Source organism: Geotrypetes seraphini, chromosome 3 (assembly GCF_902459505.1).
Source record: "Geotrypetes seraphini chromosome 3, aGeoSer1.1, whole genome shotgun sequence".
Classification (NCBI taxonomy): Eukaryota; Metazoa; Chordata; class Amphibia; order Gymnophiona; family Dermophiidae; genus Geotrypetes; species Geotrypetes seraphini.
The window spans coordinates 401675236-401700759 of record NC_047086.1 but is presented as its reverse complement, the minus strand read 5'-3'; the positions used below and the strand labels follow the sequence as shown (position 1 = coordinate 401700759).

General features: G+C 41.6%; 1 protein-coding gene across 4 annotated transcripts in view; it reads right to left on the bottom strand.

Annotated features, from left to right (window-relative positions):
• MDGA1 (MAM domain containing glycosylphosphatidylinositol anchor 1) overlaps positions 1-25524 on the bottom strand; it is a 629079-nt gene that overhangs the window by 417839 nt on the left and 185716 nt on the right. For all 4 annotated transcript variants that reach the window (XM_033939535.1, XM_033939538.1, XM_033939539.1 and 1 more), the window contains exon 2: positions 19547-19686. In XM_033939535.1, the coding sequence (XP_033795426.1) occupies positions 19547-19686 (140 nt within the window). The remainder of the gene's footprint in view (positions 1-19546; positions 19687-25524) is intronic.

Sequence of the window (25524 nt, the reverse complement as noted above, 5' to 3'; positions counted from 1 at the left end):
CACAGACCGTGTTGGGTCCATTATTCCCAATGTATTGGGTCCTAGATACAGTAAAACCTTGGATTGCAAGTAACTTGGTTTGCAAGTGTTTTGCAAGACACGCAAAACATTTTATTAAATTTTAACTTGATTTACAAGTAATGTCTTGCAATACAAGTATATACAGTATACACATATCACAACTGAGCCGATGGTTCTTCTCTCTCTGACGCTGCGGGAGTGTAGTGACTGTTCTAAATGAGCGAGGCCTTGCAATACGAGTACATACAGTATACACGCGTCACATCATCACAACTGAGCCAACGGTTCTTCTATCTCTGACACTGCGGGAGTGTAGTGACTGTTCTAAATGAGCGAGGCCTTGCAATACGAGTACATACAGTATACACGCGTCACATCATCACAACTGAGCCAACGGTTCTTCTATCTCTGACACTGCGGGAGTGTAGTGACTGTTCTAAATGAGCGAGGCCTTGCAATACGAGTACATACAGTATACACGCGTCACATCATCACAACTGAGCCAACGGTTCTTCTCTCTCTGACGCTGCGGAAGTGTAGTGATTGTTCTAAATGAGCGAGGCCTTGCAATACGAGTACATACAGTATACACGCGTCACATCATCACAACTGAGCCAACGGTTCTTCTCTCTCTGACGCTGCGGAAGTGTAGTGATTGTTCTAAATGAGCGAGGCCTTGCAATACGAGTACATACAGTATACACCCGTCACATCATCACAACTGAGCCAACGGTTCTTCTCTCTCTGACGCTGCGGGAGTGTAGTGATTGTTCTAAACGAGCAAGGTCTTGCAATATAAGTACGTATGTATTTTGAATTAAAGTTTTTGGGTTGTGGAACGAATCGTCTGAGTTTCCATTATTTCCTATGGGGAAATTCGCTTTGATATATGAGGGCTTTGGATTACAAGCATTCTTCTGGAACAAATTATGCTCGCAAACCAAGGTTTTACTGTACTTTTATGTGGATTCTAAGAACATAAGAATTGCCGCTGCTGGGTCAGACCAGTGGTCCATCGTACCCAGCAGTCCGCTCATGCGGCGGCCCTTAGGTCAAAGACCAGTACCCTACTTGAGTCTAGCCTTACTTGCGTATCTTCTGTTCCAGTAGGAACCTATCCATCCTTGTCTTGAATCCCTGGAGGGTGTTTTCCCCTATAACAGCCTCCGGAAGAGCGTTCCAGATTTCTACCACTCTCTGGGTGAAGAAAAACTTTTTATTAAGTTGAACTTTTCATAAAGTCTACATCTGGAACATCAACTCTCCACAGACTCTTGTTTCTGTCAGATTTCTTTTCTGTGGAGCAACAAGGGTCAACTCTTTGCTTAAGCTTTCAGACCAAGGTTGGCCACATTCAGAATCCGGTCTCTGAGAGTGGCCAGTCTGAGTTGCAAAGACCAGGAAGAATCCCCTGCTGACTGCTTTTTCCCAGCGATTTTAACTCTGTGTTCCAGAATGAGAATGCTAATTAAGGCAGTTTTCACTTCCAGCACTTCAGTTCTCCTTCTCTAGCTCTCCACTTCTTCATTACAAATTCGGCTACACTTTTCCTTTTTTGCACTAGCTTTGGCACCTGTGCTTTCACTACTGAGAGGGAGGGGCTGGCCCTGTTCACTCTCTCCACAGAAATCATCAGATGCCAGGGTCCGCCAGAATTCAATTTGTGTCTGCCCCAAATCCTGCCTTTTGCCCCTCTGAGCGAGAGAAATGATTAGTAATGCACTTCAATAGATCATGCATCCTTAAACTCATGAGCAGAAGAAGTCTTAAGCAATCAAACATGAATTGTGTTGTATTATAAGTACATAAGAATAGCCTTACTGGGTCAGACCAATGGTCCATCAAGATCAAAAGCCTGTTCTCATGGTGGTCAATCCAGTTTACTAGTTACTGGCCAAAACCCAAGGAGTAGCAACATTCCATGCTACTGATCCAGGGCATGCATTGTCTTCCCCCATGTCTTTCTCAATAACAGACTATGGACTTTTCCTCCAGGAAATTGTCCAAACCCTTCCTAAAACCAGCTAAACTATCTGCTCTTACCACAACCTCAACTATTCTCTGAGTGAAAAAATATTTCCTCCTATTGATTTTAAAAGTATTTCCCTGTAACTTTATCAAGTGTCCCCTAGTCTTTGTAATTTTTGACCGAGCAAAAAAAATTGATCCACTCAGGATTTTGTAGACTTCAATCCTATCTCCCCTCAGCCGTCTCTTTTCCAAGCTGAAGAGCCCTAATTGTTTTAGTCTAAGATGTATAATGCTCAAAGAGTTTAAGAGTCACCAAGGTAGATACTAAGATAGCAATGTCCAAACTTCTTTTGGATCCTTGCGCCTATGCTGGTCTACTGCAGCTTCCAACTTTCTGTCCCACCTGGTCTCTAGATTTGTTCTAATCATCATCAAGTCACCCTTTTCCTTCTTCCCCATCAACCATCTCTTCTCTGATCTGAATGTTGCTTGCTATGTCGGCTCAAGAAGCATCGGGATCTCTCTTGGAAGACAACTATTCTGCAGTTCTCGCTGCAACATATCAAGTCCTTGTCTCTCACCTCTTGTAACATCTGTCAACCTCTCATCATCTTTGTTTCTTTTCCTTCTCCGATTCCCCTCTCTTTCACCCAGAAAATATTTTTTGCATTGAATGGTCGATGATGAATTTATTTAGGTCAAAACAATAGAAGTCATCATCAGCCACACAACATAAAAATATGAAAACAGACATTGGATACAGACTGTGTAAGCACATCCAGTCTGCTTAATTTATTCTCAGTGCAATGCCACAGACTCTGGCTTTCCTTTCTCTCTGTTGTGATTAAGGATCTTCTTGGCCATTCCAAGCATCCAATCCACCAAAACACAAGGAAACAAAAACCCCACGAAAAACAAAGTCCAAAAAGTGGGGATGGAACAGTACCCAATTGCCAGGGATATATTTGTGGAATCAAGTTTCAACGATAAAGAATTCTTCCAAATATATTTTATTGCAGTGTCTCTCAAACTGTGTGCTACGAGAGATTCCAGAATTTTACTTTATTTTTAAAATTTCCCTTCATAAGTATACACTAGAATAGATGACATGCATGTCGTGTACGCAGGAGTCTGTGAATGTTATGAGCGTCTGTGTGCGTATGGATACAACTGCCCAGACAAGCATCATAATTTGACGTGATTGGTCCTTGAAAACTATGAGTAAGTAATTTTATTTTTATTTTTTATGTACTAGTTATCCTAACGTGAGCAGCAAAGCAATCAAGGCTTTGTTACCGTTTGGATCTTCTTATCTTTGCAAACTTGGATTTTCAGCTCTGATACAAATTAAATCGAAAAAAAGAGCGACTGCAGATGGTGGATGATGAAATGTGTGTTTGCTTGTTGACTATCGAGCTGTGTTTTGAGTTAATTTGCACTCAAAAACAAACACATCTATCACATTGATTAGTAATTCAAATCTATCTAGCTTAAAGAACTTTAAATAAATATCTCTCAAATTTTATTTTTTGTTGGTTTTGCAATTTTATAATTTCAATTATAATGTGCCACGAAAAACATTTGCTCCATTTAGTGTGCCAGAACTAAAAAAAATAGTTTGAGAGACACCAGTTTATTGCTATAAAGTTGGTTCAGTCCAAACAAGCCAAAAATTGTCCTGCTACCTTTAAATATTAGCCCTCCTCCTTCAGCAAGGCACAAAGTGAAGGTGGAGGATGGAGGGTTTCACCCACATCCTATACTTCATAGGCCCTCCCACCTTCTCCCTGCTGCTGGCTTCTTACGTGGTTTAATATAACTTTACTAAGGTGTGGCTGCCGTGAACTTCTGGCTGTGAACGCCTTTCTCTTGTGGCGGCTGCGAAAAGGGCAAACAGAATACTAGGTATGATAAAGAAGGGGATCATGAACAGATCGGAGAAGGTTATCATGCCAGGCCATGGTGCGCCCTCACCTGGAGTACTGCGTACAGCACTGGTCGCCGTACATGAAGAAGGACACGGTACTACTCGAGAGGGTCCAGAGAAGAGCGACTAAGATGGTTAAGGGGCTGGAGGAGTTGCCGTACAGCAAAAGATTAGAGAAACTGGGCCTCTTCTCCCTCGAGCAGAGGCGATTGAGAGGGGACATGATCGAAACATTCAAGGTACTGAAGAGAATAGACTTAGTAGACAAAGACAGGTTGTTCACCCTCTCCAAGGTAGGGAGAAAGTGAGGGCACTCTCTAAAGTTGAAAGGGGATAGATTCCGTACAAACATAAGGAAATTCTTCACCCAGAGAGTGGTAGAAAACTGGAACACTCTTCCGGAGTTAGTCATAGGGGAAAACACCCTCCAGGGATTTAAGACAAAGTTAGACAAGTTCCTGGTGATCAAGAGCATACACAGGTAGGGTTAGTCTCAGTTAAGGCGCCAGTCTTTGACCAGAGGGCTGCCGTGTGAGCGGACTGCTGGGCTTGATGGATCACTGGTCTGACCCAGCAGTGGCAATTCTTATGTTCTTATTGCTCAAAAACCCCCAAGACAAACAAAACCCAATCCACAAGCAAAAAGGAGAAAAAAAACCCCTCCCCACACAAGGACCTCTTAGTTCGGCATTTGTTCTTCCCATTCCATAGGAAAGCTTTCCAGCAGAAATTCTCCAGCTTTTTATGTCTCCCTCTGGATCTTGAATATCCATAGGTTAAGGCTCCTCCAGAGACTTCCTTCCTGTCCGGTTCCTCTTTGATTCCCTTCTTCCTGGAACTCTCTGCTTTAGCATTTCCCCTTCTACTTCCATGGGCACCACTTCTTCCACTGTTGAGCTCAGCTGCCCTTCATTTTGCTCCCAAGAAGGAATAAGTATGTCTTTGCCCTCAAGTGATTGGTCCTGCTTCTGAGGTAGAAGATTCCCCTCCCCTCCCCTCTCTTACTCTTACATGTCTATCCAATAACCAATTCCATAAAAATCTTGGGTATCACGCTTGACCGCCAACTGATTTGGATCAATCATACAAACTTGGTAGTACAAAAATATTTCTATACATTGTGGAAATTACAGACCACTAATAAAATACTTTGATCCAGTGTCTTTTAGATTACTGGTACAATCATTGATCCTACCCATTCTGGATTATTGTAACATCATTTATTTAGGATCTTCCCAAAAGATTTTAAGAAGATTGAGAATAGTTCAAAATGCTGTGGTTCGATTGATATTTGGTCTGATGAAAAATGACCACATTAGTCCATATTATCAATTATTGCATTGGCTAGTGTTGGAAGCAAGAATACTATTTAAGTTTTCTTGTATTTGTTTTAAGCTGATTTCAGGAGAGTCTCCAATTTATTTGTTCCCTCACTTTGAATTTTATAGACCATCAAGGATTACGAGAAGCTCTAACTTATTTGCCTATCCTAAGCCAAATGGTGTCAAATATAATACCTTTTTTGAAAGGACCTTAGCATTTCAGGTAGGCAAACTTCAATGTTGGCTCGGTGAATGTCTTCATCAAGCCGTGTCTTACTGTTCTTTTCGAAAATTAGTAAAGTCTGCTTTGTTTGACAAATTTATCACATAATTAGGCCTTCTTAACACTGTAATTATTTAACTATTTTTAATCTTGTTTTTTTTTAATCCTATGATATGTATGTACTTCACTGATTGTTCAGTTTCTTACACTGTAAACCACCTAGAACTCTTGGGTAATGGCGGTATAGAAGAATACATTTATTATTATTATTACTATGGAATCCAGGTCTGCTTTTCTCACGGGCTTCCCAGGGTCTCAAAGTCTCTCTAGTCTAAACGATACTATTTGTTTTACACCCATGCCAGGCTTTAGAGACAGAATCTCCTGGAGAAGTAGCATAGTGAGGATAGGCGATGCCCGAGGCGGTGGCGACCCCTCCCCCCACACCCTCTCTACCCTCCGCTCCTTCCCTGCCCCCATGCTACACTCACGTCCTCCCTTCCTCCCTCGTGTACTTCCAAATCTTCACTAGCATGAGCAGCTTCTCCAGCCCGCTGCTCGCACCAGCGTTGACTTTCTCTCTGATGTCATTTCCTGGCCCCCATGGCCCGGAAGTGATTTCAGAGGGGAGCCAGGCCGGCGCAAGCGGCAAGCCAGAGAAGTTGCTTGTACTGGCAAACATTTAATGAATTAATAATAATAACAGTTTATATATCACAGGACCGTGAAAATTCTGTGCGGTTTACAATGATTAGAAAGATGCTACAAACTGAGTGGAACATAGTTGGAGATTAGTGGCTAACAGACACGATTAATGGCCGACAGTTTAAGGGATCAGTTGTTATGGGAGATATTGAGATGAGAGATTGTGATGGGAGAGATTGTACAGATTCGTTACCTAGGTACTTCAAGAACAGATATGTTTTTAGGTGTTTCCTAAATTCACCAGTTATTTGCGTGCATAAGTAATTTTTCCAGGTCTTTGCCCCATAATGCTGCTTAATAAGAGAGAAGATGTTGATGTGTCTTTTAAATTTACCTCCTCTAACCGGTGAGGAGACGAACTTCAGGTGTGAGCTTCTCTTATGTCTATTGGTTGAGAAGGAGAAGAGGTCAGTTATATATTTAGGGGCTAAACTGGATAGTACCTTAAAGCAAAAACATCCCAGCTTGAACTTAAGGGGGGAAGAGGGAGGCACAAGGGGCTGAGCGGTACCGGCACCCCCAACAACATGGTGCCCAGGGCGGGCCACTCTCCCCCCCACCCCTTACTATGTCACTGCCTTGGAGTCTTTTTATTTCTCTGGGACAGAACAGGGTTTCTTTCCTCGGATAGGGTATAATCTAGTCCAGTGATCCCCAACTCTGTCTTGGAGAACCACCAGGCCAATCGGGTTTTCAGGATAGCCCTAATGAATATGCATGGAGCAGATTTGCATGCCTGTCACTTCCATATATACAAATCTCTCATGCATATTCATCAGGGCTAGTCTGAAAACCCAATTGGCCTGGTGGTCCTCCAGGACAGGGTTGGGGACCAGTGATCTAGTCTTTCTTCTCCCATTCCCCAACTAAATATTTCTTCTTTAGCTCTCTACTTCAGTGAGATGGGGTCACTGGTTCTTACCTTGCAACTAACCAGGTTTTCAGGATATCCATGCTGAATATTCATGAGAAAAATTTACATATGCTCAGTCTCCCAAAAATCCAACTGGCTCTCAGGTGCCCAGGATAGGTTTAGGAAGCCCTGTTCTAGGATGTATCTAGGGTTACCAAACGTTCAGGGAAACCTGATGTCCTCTTTTTAGAGGACCATCCAGGTACCCAAAAGGATTTCCAAAACCCAGCAGTTTGTCTGGGTTTTAGAAGTCCCCAACCTCAGGACCGCATCTGGAGGGCGTCTGTGCGGACGTTGACGCCGAGACGTATGATATCGTTGCATTTACATCCATACATGCGCAGATGCGGTCCTGAGCTCGGAGAGGTTCATGTCAGGGCTGAGGGTGGAATGGGATGGGGCTGAAGGTGTCCTCTTTCTATATAGAGGAAATCTGGCAACCCTAGATGTATCAGAAGTCAAGTTTCAAGTTTATTTACATTTGATGTATCGCTTATTACAAATTTCTAAGCGATGTACAATTAAAAACCAGCAGATTGTGGTAATACATAAAATATTGCTAAATTAGACAATTGACAAGACAAATTGGACAAACATGATTGAAAAGGAAGGAAGGGGAAAGTTACAATTGCATTATTTGTTAAAATTTACATGGAGGGGAGAATACAATAGGTATAATTAGAAAAAAACAGGAAAAGAGAATCTTAAAAACATATGAGATTATAAAAAAAGATCATTTCATAAGTCAAATGCATCTTGAAACAAGTAAGTTTTTAACAATTTTTTAAAAGAGATAAGATCTTTTTCATTTTTAATAAAGTTTGGGAGAGAGTTCCACAATGAGGGGGCTACCACTGAAAACATATCTTTACGTCTAGTGCCAATTATTCTTAATGAAGGGACTGAAAGCTGGTTAGATAAAGATGATCTTAAGGATCGCGGAGGATTATATGGGACTATCATTTTTGATATGAAAAGGGGTTCGTTTGAAATTAAAGTTTTATAAACTAGGAATAAAGTTTTAAAAGTGATTCGGTGAGAGATTGGAAGCCAGTGAGATTTGATGAGTAAAGGGGTAACATGATCATATTTTTTAGCTTTGTGAATTAATTTAACTGCGGTATTTTGTATGATTTGTAGTCGTCTCCTTTCTTTCTGAGATATGTTTATTAGGAGAGAATTACAGTAATCTAATTTTGAAATAATTAGTGAATGAACCAAAATGTTTATAGATTTTGGATTTAAGAAAGTGGAAATTGAGCGTAGAAGACCGAGTCTGTAAAAACAGGATTTAACTGTTTCGCTGATATGATAATGAAATGAGAGATCCGTGTCGATTATTACCCCGAGAATTTTCATTTGTGAAACAGATTCAAGAGGAGAGTCATCAAGTAAGAATGGAGTTTTTAGAGTTATGTCACCTTTCCATGTAAAGAGCATTGTTTTAGTTTTTTGAGCATTCAAGGATAGCTTATTGTTAATTAACCAGTTTTTTATTAGTTCAAGTTTGTCGTCAAACTCACTTCTATATTCAGTTATCATTAACCAGTTAATATTTGTTCATGTATCATCGTCAGGGATAAAAGCTTTGCAAACACACACTGGACAAGAACATCCCGTGAATAGCAAAAGAAGGTGTCAGCATTTTTTATTCCTGGTTAGTACATTTTATTCTGAAGCAATTCCACAGAAGTTTAAATTTGCACACGCAACTTATAGACTATGGTCAATGGTACTTGTAACTTAATTCAATAATTGACTATTCTTTGGAATTAACAGCCAGTTATTGGCTATGATTGGCCTTAACTGATGCTAATTGGTACCAATTAGCAGTTACGCACATAACTGCCCTTAGTTACTACTCTACAAGTTTTGCGCTGTGGCAAGTAAGCAGCTGTCACTTGTCACTGTAGCAAGGAGAGCCAGAAACTACATGTCCCAGAAGGTACTCTGTTCCCTTACACTCACTGAGAAGAAAAAAGAATTATATATTATTTGGTTGTTGCTCCCAGAGAAGGTCAAAGTGGGAGGGTTCCTTAAAAAGAAAAGTTTCAGCTGGGACCTTCTCTTTGTTTCACTACTGACCCCCCAGTGGAACAAAGGGATAATGAAGTCTAGCTGCTATTTAAAAACTTTAAAAACTAGAATTGATTTGCATATAATTTACCTATCATTAATGGCAGAAATTCATTTCCATATTTATAGACTTCTGGGAAAATAAACAAACTTCTTGGTATTTGGTCTAAGAAGAGTACTGTTCTAGTGTGTTAATTATTATTAAATACTTTTATGCTCCTGCCCTGAAGACTGGTGAATTTCACCTTGAGGGAAAAAGGACTCGAAAAGAAGGACTCTCTCAGTCTGAGATCTGCTTCTTTTTTTTTTTTTTTTTAATATTCTTTATTCATTTTCAAGATTACATTAAGTGTTAAAATATATTCAATCACATAAACAATAAATATATCACTTAGAAATAATCAATGACACATCTCACAAATTCTTATCCCCATCCCTATCCCAACCCTTCCTCCCATAAATTCCATTCTCATATAAAACATGTAATAATAAAATCCCCCCCTTCCCTGCACCTTAAATTTACAAATAAATATAAGGGAACCAAGATTCTTCCTAGTGTGTAGACAAAAAGGAAAGACTTTATGCTCACAGGTTATAAAATACTGTAATTTATGTGCCTAGGAGTCAGCATTACACTAGCAATTTAGCACGTTAAGTGGATACATACACTAGTATTCCATAACTTATGTTAGTATTCTAGAATAACTGCTATTAAAAAATTCACACTTAGGCCCATATTCTATAAACAGCGCCTTGTTAGGCTTCGGTAGGTGCCCTACTGGTGGCTAACTTAAGTTGAAAATGCAGTTTATAGAAAAATTAAAAGCATTTCAAAACAAAAAATGTAGGCACCTACCAGTGCCTTTAGAAACGTCACCTGCATGGAGGCTACAGAGGCGCTTTATGACCGTCTAATGCCACTTTAGGCGTGGTTAATGCCAGAAGTGGTGTTAGGCGCCTTAAAGAGCCTCTGTATGCGTGATTCATCTGAAAGACGGGCATCAGAAATGTAGGCCTTGAAATCCTTGGCCTACATTTCCAGCGCCTACCTTTCTCAAAGTTGCAATGCTATAAACGGCATGAATGACATTGGCCATTTTTAAGGTGGCAGCCGTCAACTGCACCTTTTATAGACTCTGGACCTTAGTGCATATCATCCTGGTGCCTACATTTCAGGATATCCAATCTATAGTCTTTCCTTGGAATAACAAAGGAATATTTCAAAATGTATAGGTACACATCTAAAAGTGATTTATTATCTTCATATATGCTCAGAAATAAAGAACCCAGTGGAGACAAGCTCCCTTTTAAGGCTCATACATTCAATCGTTGCATGTGGCTTTCAATTTTTTGTTCATTTTTTATATATTGAGTGCATTAAAAAAATGCAAACTTATCTCAAATGTGAGTTTGGGGGGTCCTGACGTGGCCCCGTTTCAATAACTTCCTCAGGGGACCTGAGGATGGCGTCTCCAAATGACTGAGAAAAGTAGCTGAATGCCAGAAAACTAGCAGAGTTTTAATATCGATTGCAGAGATTTAAAGAGATCACAGAGAGATCCGTGCTTTAGCGCGTCCTGCTTCCAACTTTCCATTTCTGAGTATATATGGGAAGATAATAAATCACTTATAGATGTGTACCTATACATTTTGAAATGTTCCTTTGTTATTCCACCGAAAGGCTATAGATTGGATATTTTGAACAATTGTCTTTCTCACGCTTTCAATGATTACACCCTGACCTTACCTTAAATTTCAGGATGACATTTATCAAGAACTTAATTATATCTTTCCCTTCAGGCAAGCCAAGAAGATGGAAATTGTTTTTCCTTTCCCGATTAAGTATCTCTTCCAGTTCCCGCTCTAAGGAGTTAAGTCTTTTTTAAATTCCCTTCCACGCTTTTGATATTATTTCCCACTATTTCCACTCTATTTTCTGTATTATGCAAACATAAGCTAAAAGATAACAACTCAGCTTTCATAGATACAATCTCTTCTTTAATCTCCTCAACCTCTTTCTTAGTATCTGTCAGGAGCTCATGTATTCCTCTCAGTTTTGTTAGAATAGCTAAAGTCTCCTCATCCAATTTTCTCCATCTGTTTGGTAGGAGAGTTCACATTTCTGCGTTTTCCTGGTCTGCCAGACATACTTACAGCTGCTGTTTACTAAAAATCCCCCAAAATAGGATTAAAGGTGAAGTTTGATTAGTTAATTAACAATAAAGTCCACGGGAGCAGAAACTTCAAGCTGCCGTCTCATTGCAGCTCACTAGCCCCCCAAAAATTTCAGTGATATTTTGAGAATTTACCCCCATATGTCTGAACTGCAAGTTTTAAACCCAGTGAATCTCTCTTGTTATGAAGCACAATGCACTCCTTAGATTTCCATGGAAGCTGCCTGCTTGGCTTCCCTGATATGTTTATTTGCAGATCCTCTTTCCTGATCACCATCTCTGCGTCTCTGTGATTGCGATACCCTTTTGAAAATAACATCAGAGAGACACGCGATAACCATGCCAAACTGATTATTACAGAAGCAAGATAATCTTGCCTTAAGAAACCCAACCATGCAAGTTATATAATTCGATATGTATTCATCTGCGTTTGGCAGATTCTCTTTGTTGTCCACCACTCTGAACTGTTAAGGTATAGTGAGTTATAAATTATTATTACTAAAACACAGCTTTTTCACATGGTGCAAGAGGCCAAGCCAATCAGAGCCATCGCAAGGACCAGCTGTGAGCTTTGGCCTGTCTTTTTCTACTCCTTAAAACCTGAATTCATGGAGTTCAAGCCTGCCAGTGAACTATTTAAAGCTGGTAATTCTGGAAGGTGTAGATCACTAGAAGATTAAGGATTAAAGCGGATCTTTTCGTTCCATTTATAAATCCCCCTTAAAGTCCTAAGGTAATACCTTGGATCAGTGAGCATTAGAGCATGTTGAGTCTGGGCAGATTTCGTGTAATTCCTTCAAAGCTCAGCCCAGACGGTGAATGCCCTGTTTTGTTGTTCCAAGCAAAACAAATTAAGATGCACTCGGTGAAATGTCAAAGGAAGGAAGCACAGAGTCAAACTCCTGATGGCCTCTGAAATTTGGAACTCACTCTGTCAGTAACGTATCATTTTCCATAGCTTATTCGCACATACGCGGGCATTCAATAATTTATCAATGTGTTTTATTTTTCAATATAGTTCCCTGATGGCTCCATACACTTCATCCACTTTTCCTGCAATGACTTTAACCCCTTTGAAAATATTTTTTTCTGTTTGACCTTCAAACTAGGAAGTCACAGCATCCTTGACATCTTCATTACTTGAAAACCGCTGTCCACGGAGAGATTTCTTCAAAACTCGGAACAGGAAACAATCCAAGGGAGCAAGGTCAGGACTGTAAGGCGGATGGTCCAGCTGCTGAAACCCACGTTCTCGGATGGCAGCCTGTGATTGTTGTGACATAGGCACCAGAGCATTGTCATGAAGAAGCAGCATGCCTGTTGTGAGTTTCCTCATATTTCCTCCTTTATTGACTCCCGCAAAGTGATCATTGTGTTGGTGTAACTCTCCCTGGTTATGGTCATCTTGTGTGGCAAGAGCTCCAGAAGCAAAAATCCTTCATTATCCCAGAAGATAACTTTGCCATGACTTTGCCTGTAGGTTTTTCTGTCTTGAACATTTTTGGGGTAGGGGATCGGTGGCGTACCAAGCAGGAGACGGGGGCAGTCCACCTTGAGTGTATGCTCTAAGTGAGTGCACAGCTGGCACACCAGGTCCAGAACCTCCTGCCCTACTCTGCCACTGCTGCTTTCCTGAACCAGCAGCAGCGGCAGTAAACTTTAAATTCTGTCATTGTAGGACCTTCCTGCACCTCCCTGTGGCTGCTGGTCCACCCCCTCTGACATCATCTCCTTGTTTTGGAGCAAAGCAGGTAGCCATGGGGAGGTGCGGCAAAGTCTCGTGAAGATTGCATTTAAGTTTACAGCCACTGCTGCTGGTTCATAATGTATACAGCAGCTGTGGGGAGACGAGGGGCAAGGTACTGGAAGGCATTGGGGTGGAAGGAGAGAGAAGGGATCAGGATACCGGTATGGAAGGGTGGTGGAGGGAGAGAAAGGGGGCAGATGCAGATGGAAGTGGGATGAAGGAAGAGCAAAGGGGCAGATGCTGATGGAAGAGGGGTGGATGGAGAGAGACAAAGGGCAGACATCGGATGTTAGTGAAGAGTGGAGAGGGGGAGCCTATGATGGATGGAAGTGGGGATGGGAGAGAGAAGGGAGCAGATGCTGGTTGGATGTGGGGAGGAGAGAAAGAAGGAAGCAGATGTAGGAAGGAAGTGAGGAGGAGAGAAAGAGGGGAGCATACACTGATTGGAAATGGAGAGAGGAGGAAGATGCTGGATGGAAGTGAACAGAGAGAGGAGAAGATGCTGGATGGAAGGGGTAGAGAAAGAGGGCACATGGTGGAAGGAGGGGAAGAGGATAGAGTTAGTGAAATATACTGGAGGGGTGAGGGAAAGCGTTGGCAAGCTATAGGCAGACACAGTGAAAAGAGGAATTGAGGACTGGATAGTAAGAATTTAATCTAGACAGATGCAGAAAATAAATTGAGAAGGAAGACAAGGGAAGAAAAGGAAAGGGACGGGAGAGGAGAGAGTGAAATGCTTGACGATGAGGGTGGGGTGTGAGAGAAGGAAGGGAAGGAGAGGAGAGAGATGCCAGACCATTGGGGGTGGATGGAGAGAAGGAAGGGAGAGGCAGACAGTTTCTGTAAGGGGCATACAAGGAGAGAAGATGCCATGTAGAAAGGGCAGACAGTGGATGGAAGGAAGAGAGTGACGAGAAGATGAGGAAAGCAGACACACTGCTTATGCTCTCTCTTTCAGTACCTGTTCACAATCGTCCTTTATTTATGATGGATCTGGGGGGCCGCCGCGGGAGCGGACTGCTGGGCATGATGGACCCCTGGTCTGACCTGGCAGAGGCAATGCTTATGTTCTTATGTCATGCTACTAAAGAGTTTTCACTCTGCAACCTCAAGCTCCTTCCAAATACAAAGTCCTCGGCCTAAAGATCAAAAGCACAGTAGCAAGGGGACATACCTTTGCTGCACACCCACTTGATCTCTAACGGGGAAATGTTACACCAGAACTTCTACAAGAGAAGTCAAAAAGAAGCCTGTTTAATAAAGTTAATTTAGGTGCCTATTCCTGTTATTCAATGCCAACACGCACATACTTATACCTGTTCTGGACATTACGAAGAAAAGGGGGCAGAACAAGATGGCAGCTACAGCAAGAGGAGTATGAACCTTTACCTTTGATTCCACCTTTCCTACCCAAGATGGGGCAGAAAACGAAAGGCATTTCCAGCAAGCAAGCCTCCGGTTTCTAGGGCGATTGGCCCAATCGATTCCTTTACCCGTCTCAGACAACCCCCTGAAATCACTTTGGAGAAATTGCTACTTGGGGGTGAGCTTCTAATGTGAAAGACGGTCTTCCCCTTGGCACTGGAAACATCTTTATCAACTGAGCAGTATAGAATGCCACCCCGGTGTCCTCGACCAGGAGTTGCATCCCTGGAAGGTGAGCATCAAGTGAAGATGGGATCTAACTACCTGGGTGCAGCAGTGCCAGTGTTTTCCCTCCCTTAGGAAAATAACAGCGAGAGTCTGCAAATGTGAGTCCTGTACAGTAGAGTCTTCTTTTAAAATTTCATTTTGGAGTGAATCAAAGCTTACAAATAATTCCTGGGAAGCTGTGGTTATCTATTTATAATTTGGGAAAAGTACCTACTGATAAATTTCATTTGATGGAAGATAAGGTTAATAAACTTTTCTGAGTAAACTTGACTGCAATGGACCAGGACAAGAGACTTGATTTCGTAAAAAGAACTTATACGGCTAGAAAAATGGAGAGTTTTGAAAATCAGCTGAGGAAGAATAATCTGAGACAGCTGCTGGCTGGGAAATAAGAAGAGGAGTCAGCTAGCGAGCGTGGAAGGGATTTTAAAAGGTACCTTGGGGTGGGGGGATGTTTAAATAGCAAGACAGCCGTCTACGAAGGGAGGGATTTTTAAAGGTACAGGGGGGTTTGTGATTCAAAAAGGTACTGGGGGTATGTAGGGGGTATGGGGAGAAGATTTAAGGTACTGGGGGGTTTGGGGGATGATTTAGGGTACGTGGGAGTATGGAGCCTGCCTGCCTGCCTGCCACTATGCCACTAGGCCTGCCTGCCTGCCATTAGGCCACTAGGCCAGCCTGCCTGCCATTAGGCCACTAGGCCAGTCTGCCTGTCACTAGGCCACTAGGCCTGCCTGCCCTGTCCCTGCCTGCCCTGTGCCCTGTCTCAGCCTACCACTAGACCACCAGAGGGGGAACAGGGTACAGAGCCTGCCAAGGAGGGGGGACAAGGTGCAGTGCCTGACAAGGAATATGGGGTTGGGTACAGAGCCTGGAAGGGAGAATTTGGTTCAGAATGTTTTTTTTCTTGTTTTCCTCCTCTAAATCTAGGATGCGTCTTATGGTCAGGTGTGTCTTATGGAGCGAAAAAAATTTGTTTATTTTAAATTTTAATCTTTTATTGTAAACTGCTTTATTTATTTATCCCCCACTCTTATCCAGGGCATAAGAGTGACACACAGGTCGCATCAACAACAATCATCACTACAGCCATAAAACAGTCCTGACCATAGAATACATTAGTGACCAGCACCTTGCAATCAACAGTCTCCACTCCTCCACATTTAAACCATCTCAGACCCTATATTAAACCATCTCAGACCTCCGAACTCTTAACCTTAATTTCTGATTTATCACTATCTCCCCTTATCTCTGTACCTACACACTCCGCCGGTAATACTTTAGAAATGATTTTCTGTCCAACTTCTATTACTCATCTCTTTCAAAACTTCCTATTCCACTCAATACCTTGGTCAGATCACACTCTAATTACCTGGCAACTTGATTTCCCAGTACATTCAAGTCCTATCCAACATAAAAATTCCTCTTTCACCCGCAATATTAAAAATATAACACTTTCTTCTATTCAGACCTCTTTTGACCTAAATATACAGGATTTTTCGTCTCTTTCTATTACTGAACAATTCTCTCTCTGGGATACATCAACAAAATCCTTATTAGATTCTCTCCCCCTCCCAAAGTAGGAACTAAACCCACCTCAAATCAGACTCAAAAAAAACAACAACCTTGGTACAACGACAAACTGGTTCTTCTCCGTCGACAACTTCGGTCGATAGAAAACAAATGGCGTAAAACACACCTTAATAGTTTCCTTATTCTTTTCAAAGAAAAAGCCTCTCATTACAAAAAAGTCATTCAACAAACAAAAAAAGATTACTACTCTAAACTTATCGCCTCTACCCGTAACTCTTCTACCCTCTTTAGTCTTGCTCAATCACTTTCAAAATATTCCAATTAAAAAACCTGCCTACCTCTACCCTACCATCAGCAGATGAATTATCTCTATTCTTCGATACTAAAATCAAAGATATCAGATCACATCTTGGACCTTCTTTACCCATCTCCTCCTCTCAAAATCTTAATGATTCGACCCAATTACCTTTCAGTACCTGTTCTAATTTCAAAATGCCTACACTAACAAATCTGTCTCTCATCTTACAATTTCTAAACTCCCCCAATAATCTACTGGAAAGCATTCCCCCTATGCTCCTTAAAAAAAATTTTTCTTTTTTTGGCCCTTACATTTGGGAAATGATTTCCAAATCTCTTTCTGACAGCCAAGTTCCCACTGCTTGGAAAACAGCTCTCATCTTCCCAAAACTCAAACAACACAACCTAGATTCCTCCTTACCTAAAAACTACCGCCCTATTGCTAATCTACCCTTACTTTCTAAACTTACGGAAAAAATCATCCACTCCCAACTTTCAGAATTCATTGACAAAACCCATGCTTTACACCCATGCCAAACCGGTTTTCGTTCTTCACACTCTACAGAACTATCACTATTAGGCCTTATCACAACTATCCACTACTACCATGATCACCAAAAATCAGTTCTTCTTATTTCCCTCGACCTATCTGCAGCCTTTGACACTATAGACCACTCTCTTCTTATTAACAGACTCAAAGACTGCGGTATTACAGGTTCAGCTCTTTCGTGGTTTATATCTTACTTTCATGAACGTAACTCTAAAGTTCATGTAAAAAATGAAACTTCTTCAACCATATCTCAAACTTACGGAGTCCCACAAGGTTCTATTCTATCCCCATTACTATTTAATATTTTTCTGTCACCTTTTCTTACTTTAGCACAATCTATCGGATTTACTATCTTTGCATACGCAGACGATATACAATTACTTCACCCAATCAATACTTCAAACATTTCAGACATAAAAGATATAAACAATAAATTGGACATCATAAATGATTGGCTATACTCAAATAAACTTTCCCTCAATATTGATAAATCCCGTGGACTCCTTCTTCCTATCAAAACATCTGAATCATTATTGGGAACAATCTCTATTAAATCAATCCCATTACAAATGGAAACCAAAATAAAACTCTTAGGTATCATCATTGATAGGGATCTCACTTTTCATGATCACATTAGTTCGGTCGTAAAAATCTGCTTCTTTAAACTCCGTATCATCCGGTCACTAATCTCCATCCTAGAAACTGATTCAATTAATATTCTGATTCATTCCCTAGTTATTTCTCACTTAGATTACTGTAATTCTCTTTTTAACAGCCTCCCCCTAAAAGAAATCCGACGTCTACAACTGATACAAAACACTGCAATAAAACTTATTTACAAATTAGGCAAATTCGAACGTCACCCCTCTTCTAAAAGAGGCTCATTGGCTCCCTATCACTAACCGTATCACCTACAAAATCATCTTACTCTCCTTTAAAATAAAACTCTCTCACCAACCCTCATTTCTTGATAAACTTCTCATTCCACAATGTTCCCCACGCACTCTAAGATCAACAGATCAAAAACTTCTCTTCATCCCTTCCCTAAAAGATTCTTACTATTCTCGGAAAATAAATTTCGCAGTAACTGCCCCTACGTTATGGAATTCCCTACCACAACACCTCCGCGATGAACAACAGCTAATAAAATTTAAAATTAGCTTAAAGACTTTTCTATTCCGCGATGCATTCAACAGTAATTAGATTAATCATATTTCAATTCTTCTCTTTCTCTCTACATTTTCTTTTTTTTTTCTCTCCTTTCTTCTCTTCTTACTTCTTCTATACTCCATGCTACCATTTGGCTCAACAAAGCGACCCTATCCATTATGTTCTATCCCAAACCCACTATCTCCCCCTCTTCTCAATTATGTAACTTTTACCCTCCCTTCCCCCCCACCCTCACCTTCAAGTTTGTCCAGTTATTGTCATCTATGTTCACTTCTTTTATTTAAATGTCTATCACTGTATATTTTTGTTTCTCCTATATTTTAAATTTTATTGTTAACCGGCCAGACATTTGTTTGATGGTCGGTATATTAAAAACTAATAAACTTGGAAACTATTTCATCTGACAGAACAAATGTCTTTTGAGTATTTGCAGTATGTTAAATAAATTGAACTTGAACTCTTTCTTAGCAACATGAGGGTTGGGCCAATAACTCAGAAAACTCCTTCTGTGACCTCTAATGTGTAAGTTTTTCTTTGTCTCTGTCTTAATGAGTTAGGAAATTGTCACCAAATTTGCTATATTCTTAAAAGTTTCTTTTGAAAGGAGTAGTTTTCTCAGGGAGAGTGGTTAGAGCTACAGCCTTATCACCCTAAGGTTGTGGGTTCAAACCCTATACTGCTCCCTGTGACCTGGGCAAGTCACCTAATCCTCTATTGCTCCAGGTACATTAGATAGATTGTGAATTCACTGGAACAGATAGGGAAAATGAAGGTGGTATACAAGTCCCAGTCCCTTTCCCTAATGCTATAGTATAGCCACAGGAGAGCTTGGGTGGGCCGAGGCCCTCCCAAAATTGTGGTTGATGGAGATCCCTAAACCTCTACCCCTCCCCCAATACAAACTCTGGCACTTTATTCCCCTCCCCCCCCCAAACACACTCATTCATCACATACATAAATTCCTGCTCAGTATTTACCATATGCTTTTTATCCTAGAGGATCCCCCAAAAGAAGGGGGCCATGAGAAATACTTTATGAAAATGCCATTTCAGAGCCTGGATCTGAGGCTCAGCCACAGTGAGTTCTTCTCGGGTTTCATGGGGCTTAGTCTTAGTTCCAAGATCTGCAGCAGTGACCCCTGCTGGTAGAGCCTGAAATGGAGGGCGATTGCTCATTAAAAAAATACCTAATTAAGGTGTATGCTAAATGCCACAGCACATCAGCTCCAGGGGCAAAAAAGCTGGCCCCTCTTGCTGAGGATTACCTGTGGTCGCGGGTGTCCCGTCACCAGGCACTGCAGAACCAGGACGTCGCCTTCCCGAATGGTATACACACGTTCACTGATGTTGTCTTCCTTTACCACACAGGCCTGTCCTGCATGAATGATCTGAGCCTGTGCTGGAGCTGTAAATTAGAAAAATAACCCATCAGGAATATGACAAAAACATTGAATACCACTAGCTAATGACCTTGCCACTGAACCACTATGCTATGCAGTAGGGGAGACCAGAGTTTCCAAAGGATTCATTCCTGGAAAGACCCTCAGAGAATATTGTCCTTTGGCCACACCCTCTTAACGGATTCTGGTACCTGGAGTACTGCTAAGCTTTGAGTGTGTGGTGCAGTGGTTAGAGTTACAGCCTTCGCCTGAGTTGTGGGGTCAAATCCCTCAATGCTCCTTGTGACCCTGGGCAAGTCACTTAATCCCCCCATTGCCCCAGGTACACTAGATAGAGTTTGAGCCCACTTGGACAGATAGGGAAATATGATAAAGTACCTGCAAGATTAATAAATAAATGTATCATAGAAACATGGATTGGAAATCCTACATTCTAGAACCCAGAACCAGCCTCAGTTTTCCTTCAGCAGCTGACACGCTCTGCAGCTCAGGGAGGCCTATGCCCAGACCGCCTGGACCCTGGCGCGCTTAGGACTAAATCAGCGGTTTTCAAATCGGTCCTGAAGGACCACAAGCTAGTTGGGTTTTCAAGATACTCCTACTGAATATGCATGAGACCAATTTGCATGCCTGCCACCTCCATTCTAAGCAATTCTCTCTCATGCATAATCATTAGGGATATCTTGAAACCTCAACTGCCTGGTGGTCCCCTAGGACAAGTTTGAGAGCTACTGGACTAGAATAGTGTATATTGTGAAGGTGAGAAGAGCAGGTCAGAGGGTGAATGGGAGAAGGGCTGTCAAGAGGAGACTTTGGCCAATAGCAACGAGCAGTGACTCCGGGCACAGGCGAGATGGTAGACCATGGGAGTCAGCATCCGTGCATAAAATATGGTCCACGCACAGGCTTTCCTAAACGTATGAAGGGCAACTGGTACGTGTAAATTCACAAAAAAATTAGTCATTCTTCATGGAAACACCCCAAGTGCTATTCTATAAAGGTGTGAGCGTTATAACTGCAAGGGAAGCAATTCTGTAGTGGGACACTTATATTTAGGAACTATTTGGAGCCTATAAAGGAAAGTAGCACCCAGTGGCATAGTAAGGGAGGGGACGGCTGCCTCAGGTGCCATCTTGGTGAGAGCATCGGCACCTCTCCACTGCCTGGTCTTTCCTCATCCCCTCCCCCATCTCACACATGCCTTCCCCCTCCACCCCCACCATGCTTCCAACTCTTCACTGGCGCAAGCAGCAGCTCCGTCCCGCTACATGTGCCGGCTTCGGCTCGCCCTCTGAAGTCACTTCCTGGTCACAGGGCAGGGCAGAGAAAGGGAAGGGAGTACCTCCCTCTCTTGCTACGCCCCTGACAGCACCTTCTGTAAGAGGTAAAATACATGCCTATCATTCAGACCCAACCTAGATTGCAAATGGGCATGCGGGAATGTTCAAAAACATTTCAATCTATCATTTACACACATAATTGTCTCCTGGATTCTACAGAGGTCACCCAAATTTGCACGCCCTAATTTGAGCATGGAGGACACATGCACATGCAAATTAATGAATTAGCAAGCCTCTAACTATCGATTATTGGCGTTAATTGGCAACAATTAGCATTAGTGCCTCCGCCTTATTCTATAACCTCAGCGCCTGAATTTTCTAGTGCGCAACTCCAACGGGGAGGGATATGGGCAGATAAAGGACGTTCCTTGAAGTTAGGCATGATGTTCTAGAGTAATGTCATCTGCTCGGCACACCGACAAATCCGCGCACGACAATTATGCGCACGGTCAAGTGTGCGCACGACAATACCGCCCCGTCAATTGTGCCCCGTGAAATCTTGCATAAGGGGTATCTGGAAGGCCCCGATTTGCTCAGATTCCTCAGGCCCCGTCCCTTGGGAGGGGCTTGAGGCATCTGAGGCGCCTCAAGCCCCTCCCAAGGGACGGGGCCTGAGGAGTCTGAGCAAATCAGGGCCTTCTAAATATCCAATTATGTAAAGGGTTCCCATTATCATCATGTAAACCATACCCTAACACTAGATACCAAGTGAATCTTTTAAGTGTAGTGGGGGGATCCACCCCCCCTCAAAAAAGAGGGTTACTTTGTAACCCTCAAAAAGACAAAATAGCAACCAATTGGTGGAGCGTATTTGACGGGTTCCCTCACATTCAGTGCGCACATTTGTCGTACACGCAATTGTCGGAGCGCAAATTGTCCTGCGCGCATTTGACGGGTCACCCATCTGCACGCATAACTCCCCCAAATTAGGTGCCAGTATTTACACCAAGTTTCAGCAGGCGTAAATACAAGCACAAACTGATATCTGTACTCGGATCTGGCTCCCGATCTGATATGGTTGCAAAGCGTTTCTTGGATATTGTTTTTTGTATATTATTTGATTGCTGGTGACTTTTTGATTGTGATGTGCTTGAAAGAAATACGTGTTCCTTTTTCCCAGCGTTTGATGTCTTCCTCTTGAAGAAAGGAAATGAAACACGATCTGTGTTGGGGAAGTGGATTCATTGGAAGATTTTAAGTTAGTGAAGAGTTCCATCTATGCTTGATTTTATGGATTGTGATATTTTTTTTGGTGATGTTTGTCTTTTTGTTTTTGGATTTTTTTTTTATACACGCGAGATTGGGAACACACAGATTTTTGACCCCTAGCTGCTGGACTATGCCATGGTGTTTGGTTCCATCCCCTTTACCATCTCTTCTATAGTGGTGCTAGAAAAGGTTCAAAGAAGAGCGACCAAGTTGGTAAAGGGGATGGAACTCCTCTCGTATAAGGAAAGACTAAAACGGTTAGGGCTCTTCAGTTTTGAAAAGAGGCAGCTGAGGAGAGATATGATTGAAGTCTAAAAAATCCTGAGTGGAGTAGATTGGGTACAAGTGGATTGATTTTTCACTCCGTCAAAAATGACAAAGACTAGGGGGCACTCGATGAAGTTACAAGGAAATACTTTTAAAACCAATTGGAGGAACTTTTTTTTCACTCAGAGAATAGTTAAGCTCTGGAATGCGTTGCCAGAGGATAGCGTAGCTGGTTTTAAGAATGGTTTGGACAAGTTCCTGGAGGAAAAGTCCATAGTCTGTTATTGAGAAAGACATGGGGAAGCCACTGCTTGTCCTGGATCGGTAGCATGGAATGTTGCTACTCTTTGGGATTCTAGAATCTTGCTATCCTTTAGGATTCTGAATGGAATGTTGCTACTCCTTGGGTTTTGGCCAGATACTAGGGACCTGGATTGGCCACTGTGAGAACAAGCTACTGGGCCATTGGTCTGACCCGGTAAAGCTATTCCTATGTTCGTATGTTGGTCACTGAGCACAATTAACACTATTTAGTAGATGATAGAGTGGTTTATTTGAATTCTCTTGAGTTGTAGTATCTTTATTGTGTGAGAATTCTATATTTATATTTTTTTATATCTCTCTATTTTTTGGTTTATACAAACATGATGACAAATAAAGGCCAAATGGCCCATCCACTCTGTCCATCCACAGTAACCATGATCTCTTCCTCTCCCTAAGAGATCTCATGTGCCTATCCCACGCTTTCTTGAATTCAGACACAATCTTTGTCTCCACTACCTCTGCTGGGAGACTTTTCCACGCAAGTATTTCCTTCGATCACCTCTTAACTTCACCCTAAGCCCTCTCACTCTGAATGTGCTCTGGTCAAATGTTGAAAAGTTGAACAGATCCCTAGGGGTCTTAGGATATACAAAACCACATACAAGTATGTTCAAAGAGGAGGAATAGAATAATAAACAAATGCGCCTTTGATTTGACGTTGTTAGTCATAGAAAGGAACAAGAAGGTGGTTATCAGTAGAAAAAAGAAGTCTGGATGAAGAATGGAAAGCAATGACGGATTTAGGTGAAGAACAGTTCGAACTGCGGTATAGAGAAATATATACAACTGCAGAGAAATATTGAAAGCAGAAAATGAAGAGAAAAAAAGCATTTGTGATGAAAAGGATTATATAAATAATAAAGTATAGTTTTGGATGTGCAAGTATATTGATAAAGAAAAAGATGAAAGTGGTAGCAATGTATCTTTTAATGATTTTTCTTCTCAAAGCTCAGCTAGAAGCAGTGATTCAGCGAAAGAATTTTTGGGGACGCAAGAAATCATAATTACAGGAGGAACCGAGGGCCAAGAGGACTCCAGAGGTCACGCTAAAAACCAGAGACCAATGGGAGAAGGAGTAAGCAGTAATCAATCTGTCTTCTGAAGAATTAACGCCAACTGAAATCAGACTTTTGGCTCATGGATCATACTTTGTACTATCATGACAATTTGATTTGTTCCATTCCATATTGACCTTGAGTGATTCATTAGATCTTTACAGCTTAAAGTGCTTTTTGATTCAAAACTGCACGATTTGAAGCATTCTTTTGTGAAAAAATAAATCAAATAAATCAACATGGACACCTCCATTCCCTCTTAGTTCAGTTAATAACCCATTCAAACAACTGAAGAACCTATACGTTCTCTCAGGGTCTCACCTATGCCGACAATATCCAACTACTGCACCCTATCAAACCCACAAACATCAATGAAATTCAAGAAATTAACACCAAACTGGATAAAATTAGCTCATGGCTCCGAATCAATAGACTATCTCTTAACATAGCCAAATCCCGAGGCATAATGTTCCCGGCTAAAAACAAAGAAAAAGGACTAATATGTATTGAATCCTGTCTTGTCCAAATCGAACCCAAAATCGAACTCCTAGGAATCATCCTAGACAAAGATCTCAATTATCACGACCAAATCAGTTCACTGACTCAAAAATGCTTTTACAAACTCAGACTAATTCGTTCGATAACATCCGTTGTTGAGCCCTCCTCTATTCACACTCTAATTCACTCCCTGATCATCTTGTACATTGATTACTGCAACTCACTATATCATGGCATAACTCAAAAAGAAATTTGTTGACTACAACTGGTCCAAAACACATAAGAACATAAGCAGTGCCTCTGTTGGATCAGAGCAGAGGTCCATCAGGCCCAGCAGTCCGCTCACGCGGCGGCCCATCAGGTCCAGGACCTGTATAGTAATCCTCTATCTATACCTTTCTATCCCTTTTTCCTTCAGGAAATCATCCAATCCCTTCTTGAACCCCGATAACGTACTCTGTCCTATCACACCCTCTGGAAGCACATTCCAGGTGAAAAAGAACTTCCTAGCATTGGTTCTGAATTTGTCCCCTCTTAATTTTTCCGAATGCTCTCTCGTTCTTGTAATTTTCGAAAGTTTGAAGAATCTGTCCCTCTCCACTTTCTCTATGTCCTTCATGATTTTGTAAGTCTTTATCATGTCCCCTCTAAGCTTCCGCTTTTCCAGGGAAAAGAGCCCCAGTTTCTCTAATCTTTCAGCATATGCAAGGTTTCCATATCTTTTATCAATCACGTCACTCTTTTCTGTACCCTCTCGAGTATCGCCATATCACAGCCATCAAACTTATTCTCAAGGCAAAAAAAAATATGACCACGTCACTCCGCTACTCCGTGAAGCTCATTGGTTACCAGTTTGCCATCGAACAACCTTCAAAATTAAACTTACTTACTTCCCAGCCTTCTTAGACAAATATCTCATTCCTTAGGCATCCTTATGAGCCCTGAGATCCACCAATCAGAATCTGCTGACTATGCCTCCAATCAAGGAACTTTTCTATACACGTAACACCACTTTTTCCGCTATAACCCCTGCTCTCTGGAACACTTTGCCTTGAAGAATCCCTCGACAAATTTAAAAACAAACTCAAAACCTTTCTATTTCAGGATGTATGTCAAAACATAAGATAAGATCCTTTTCCCACACACATCA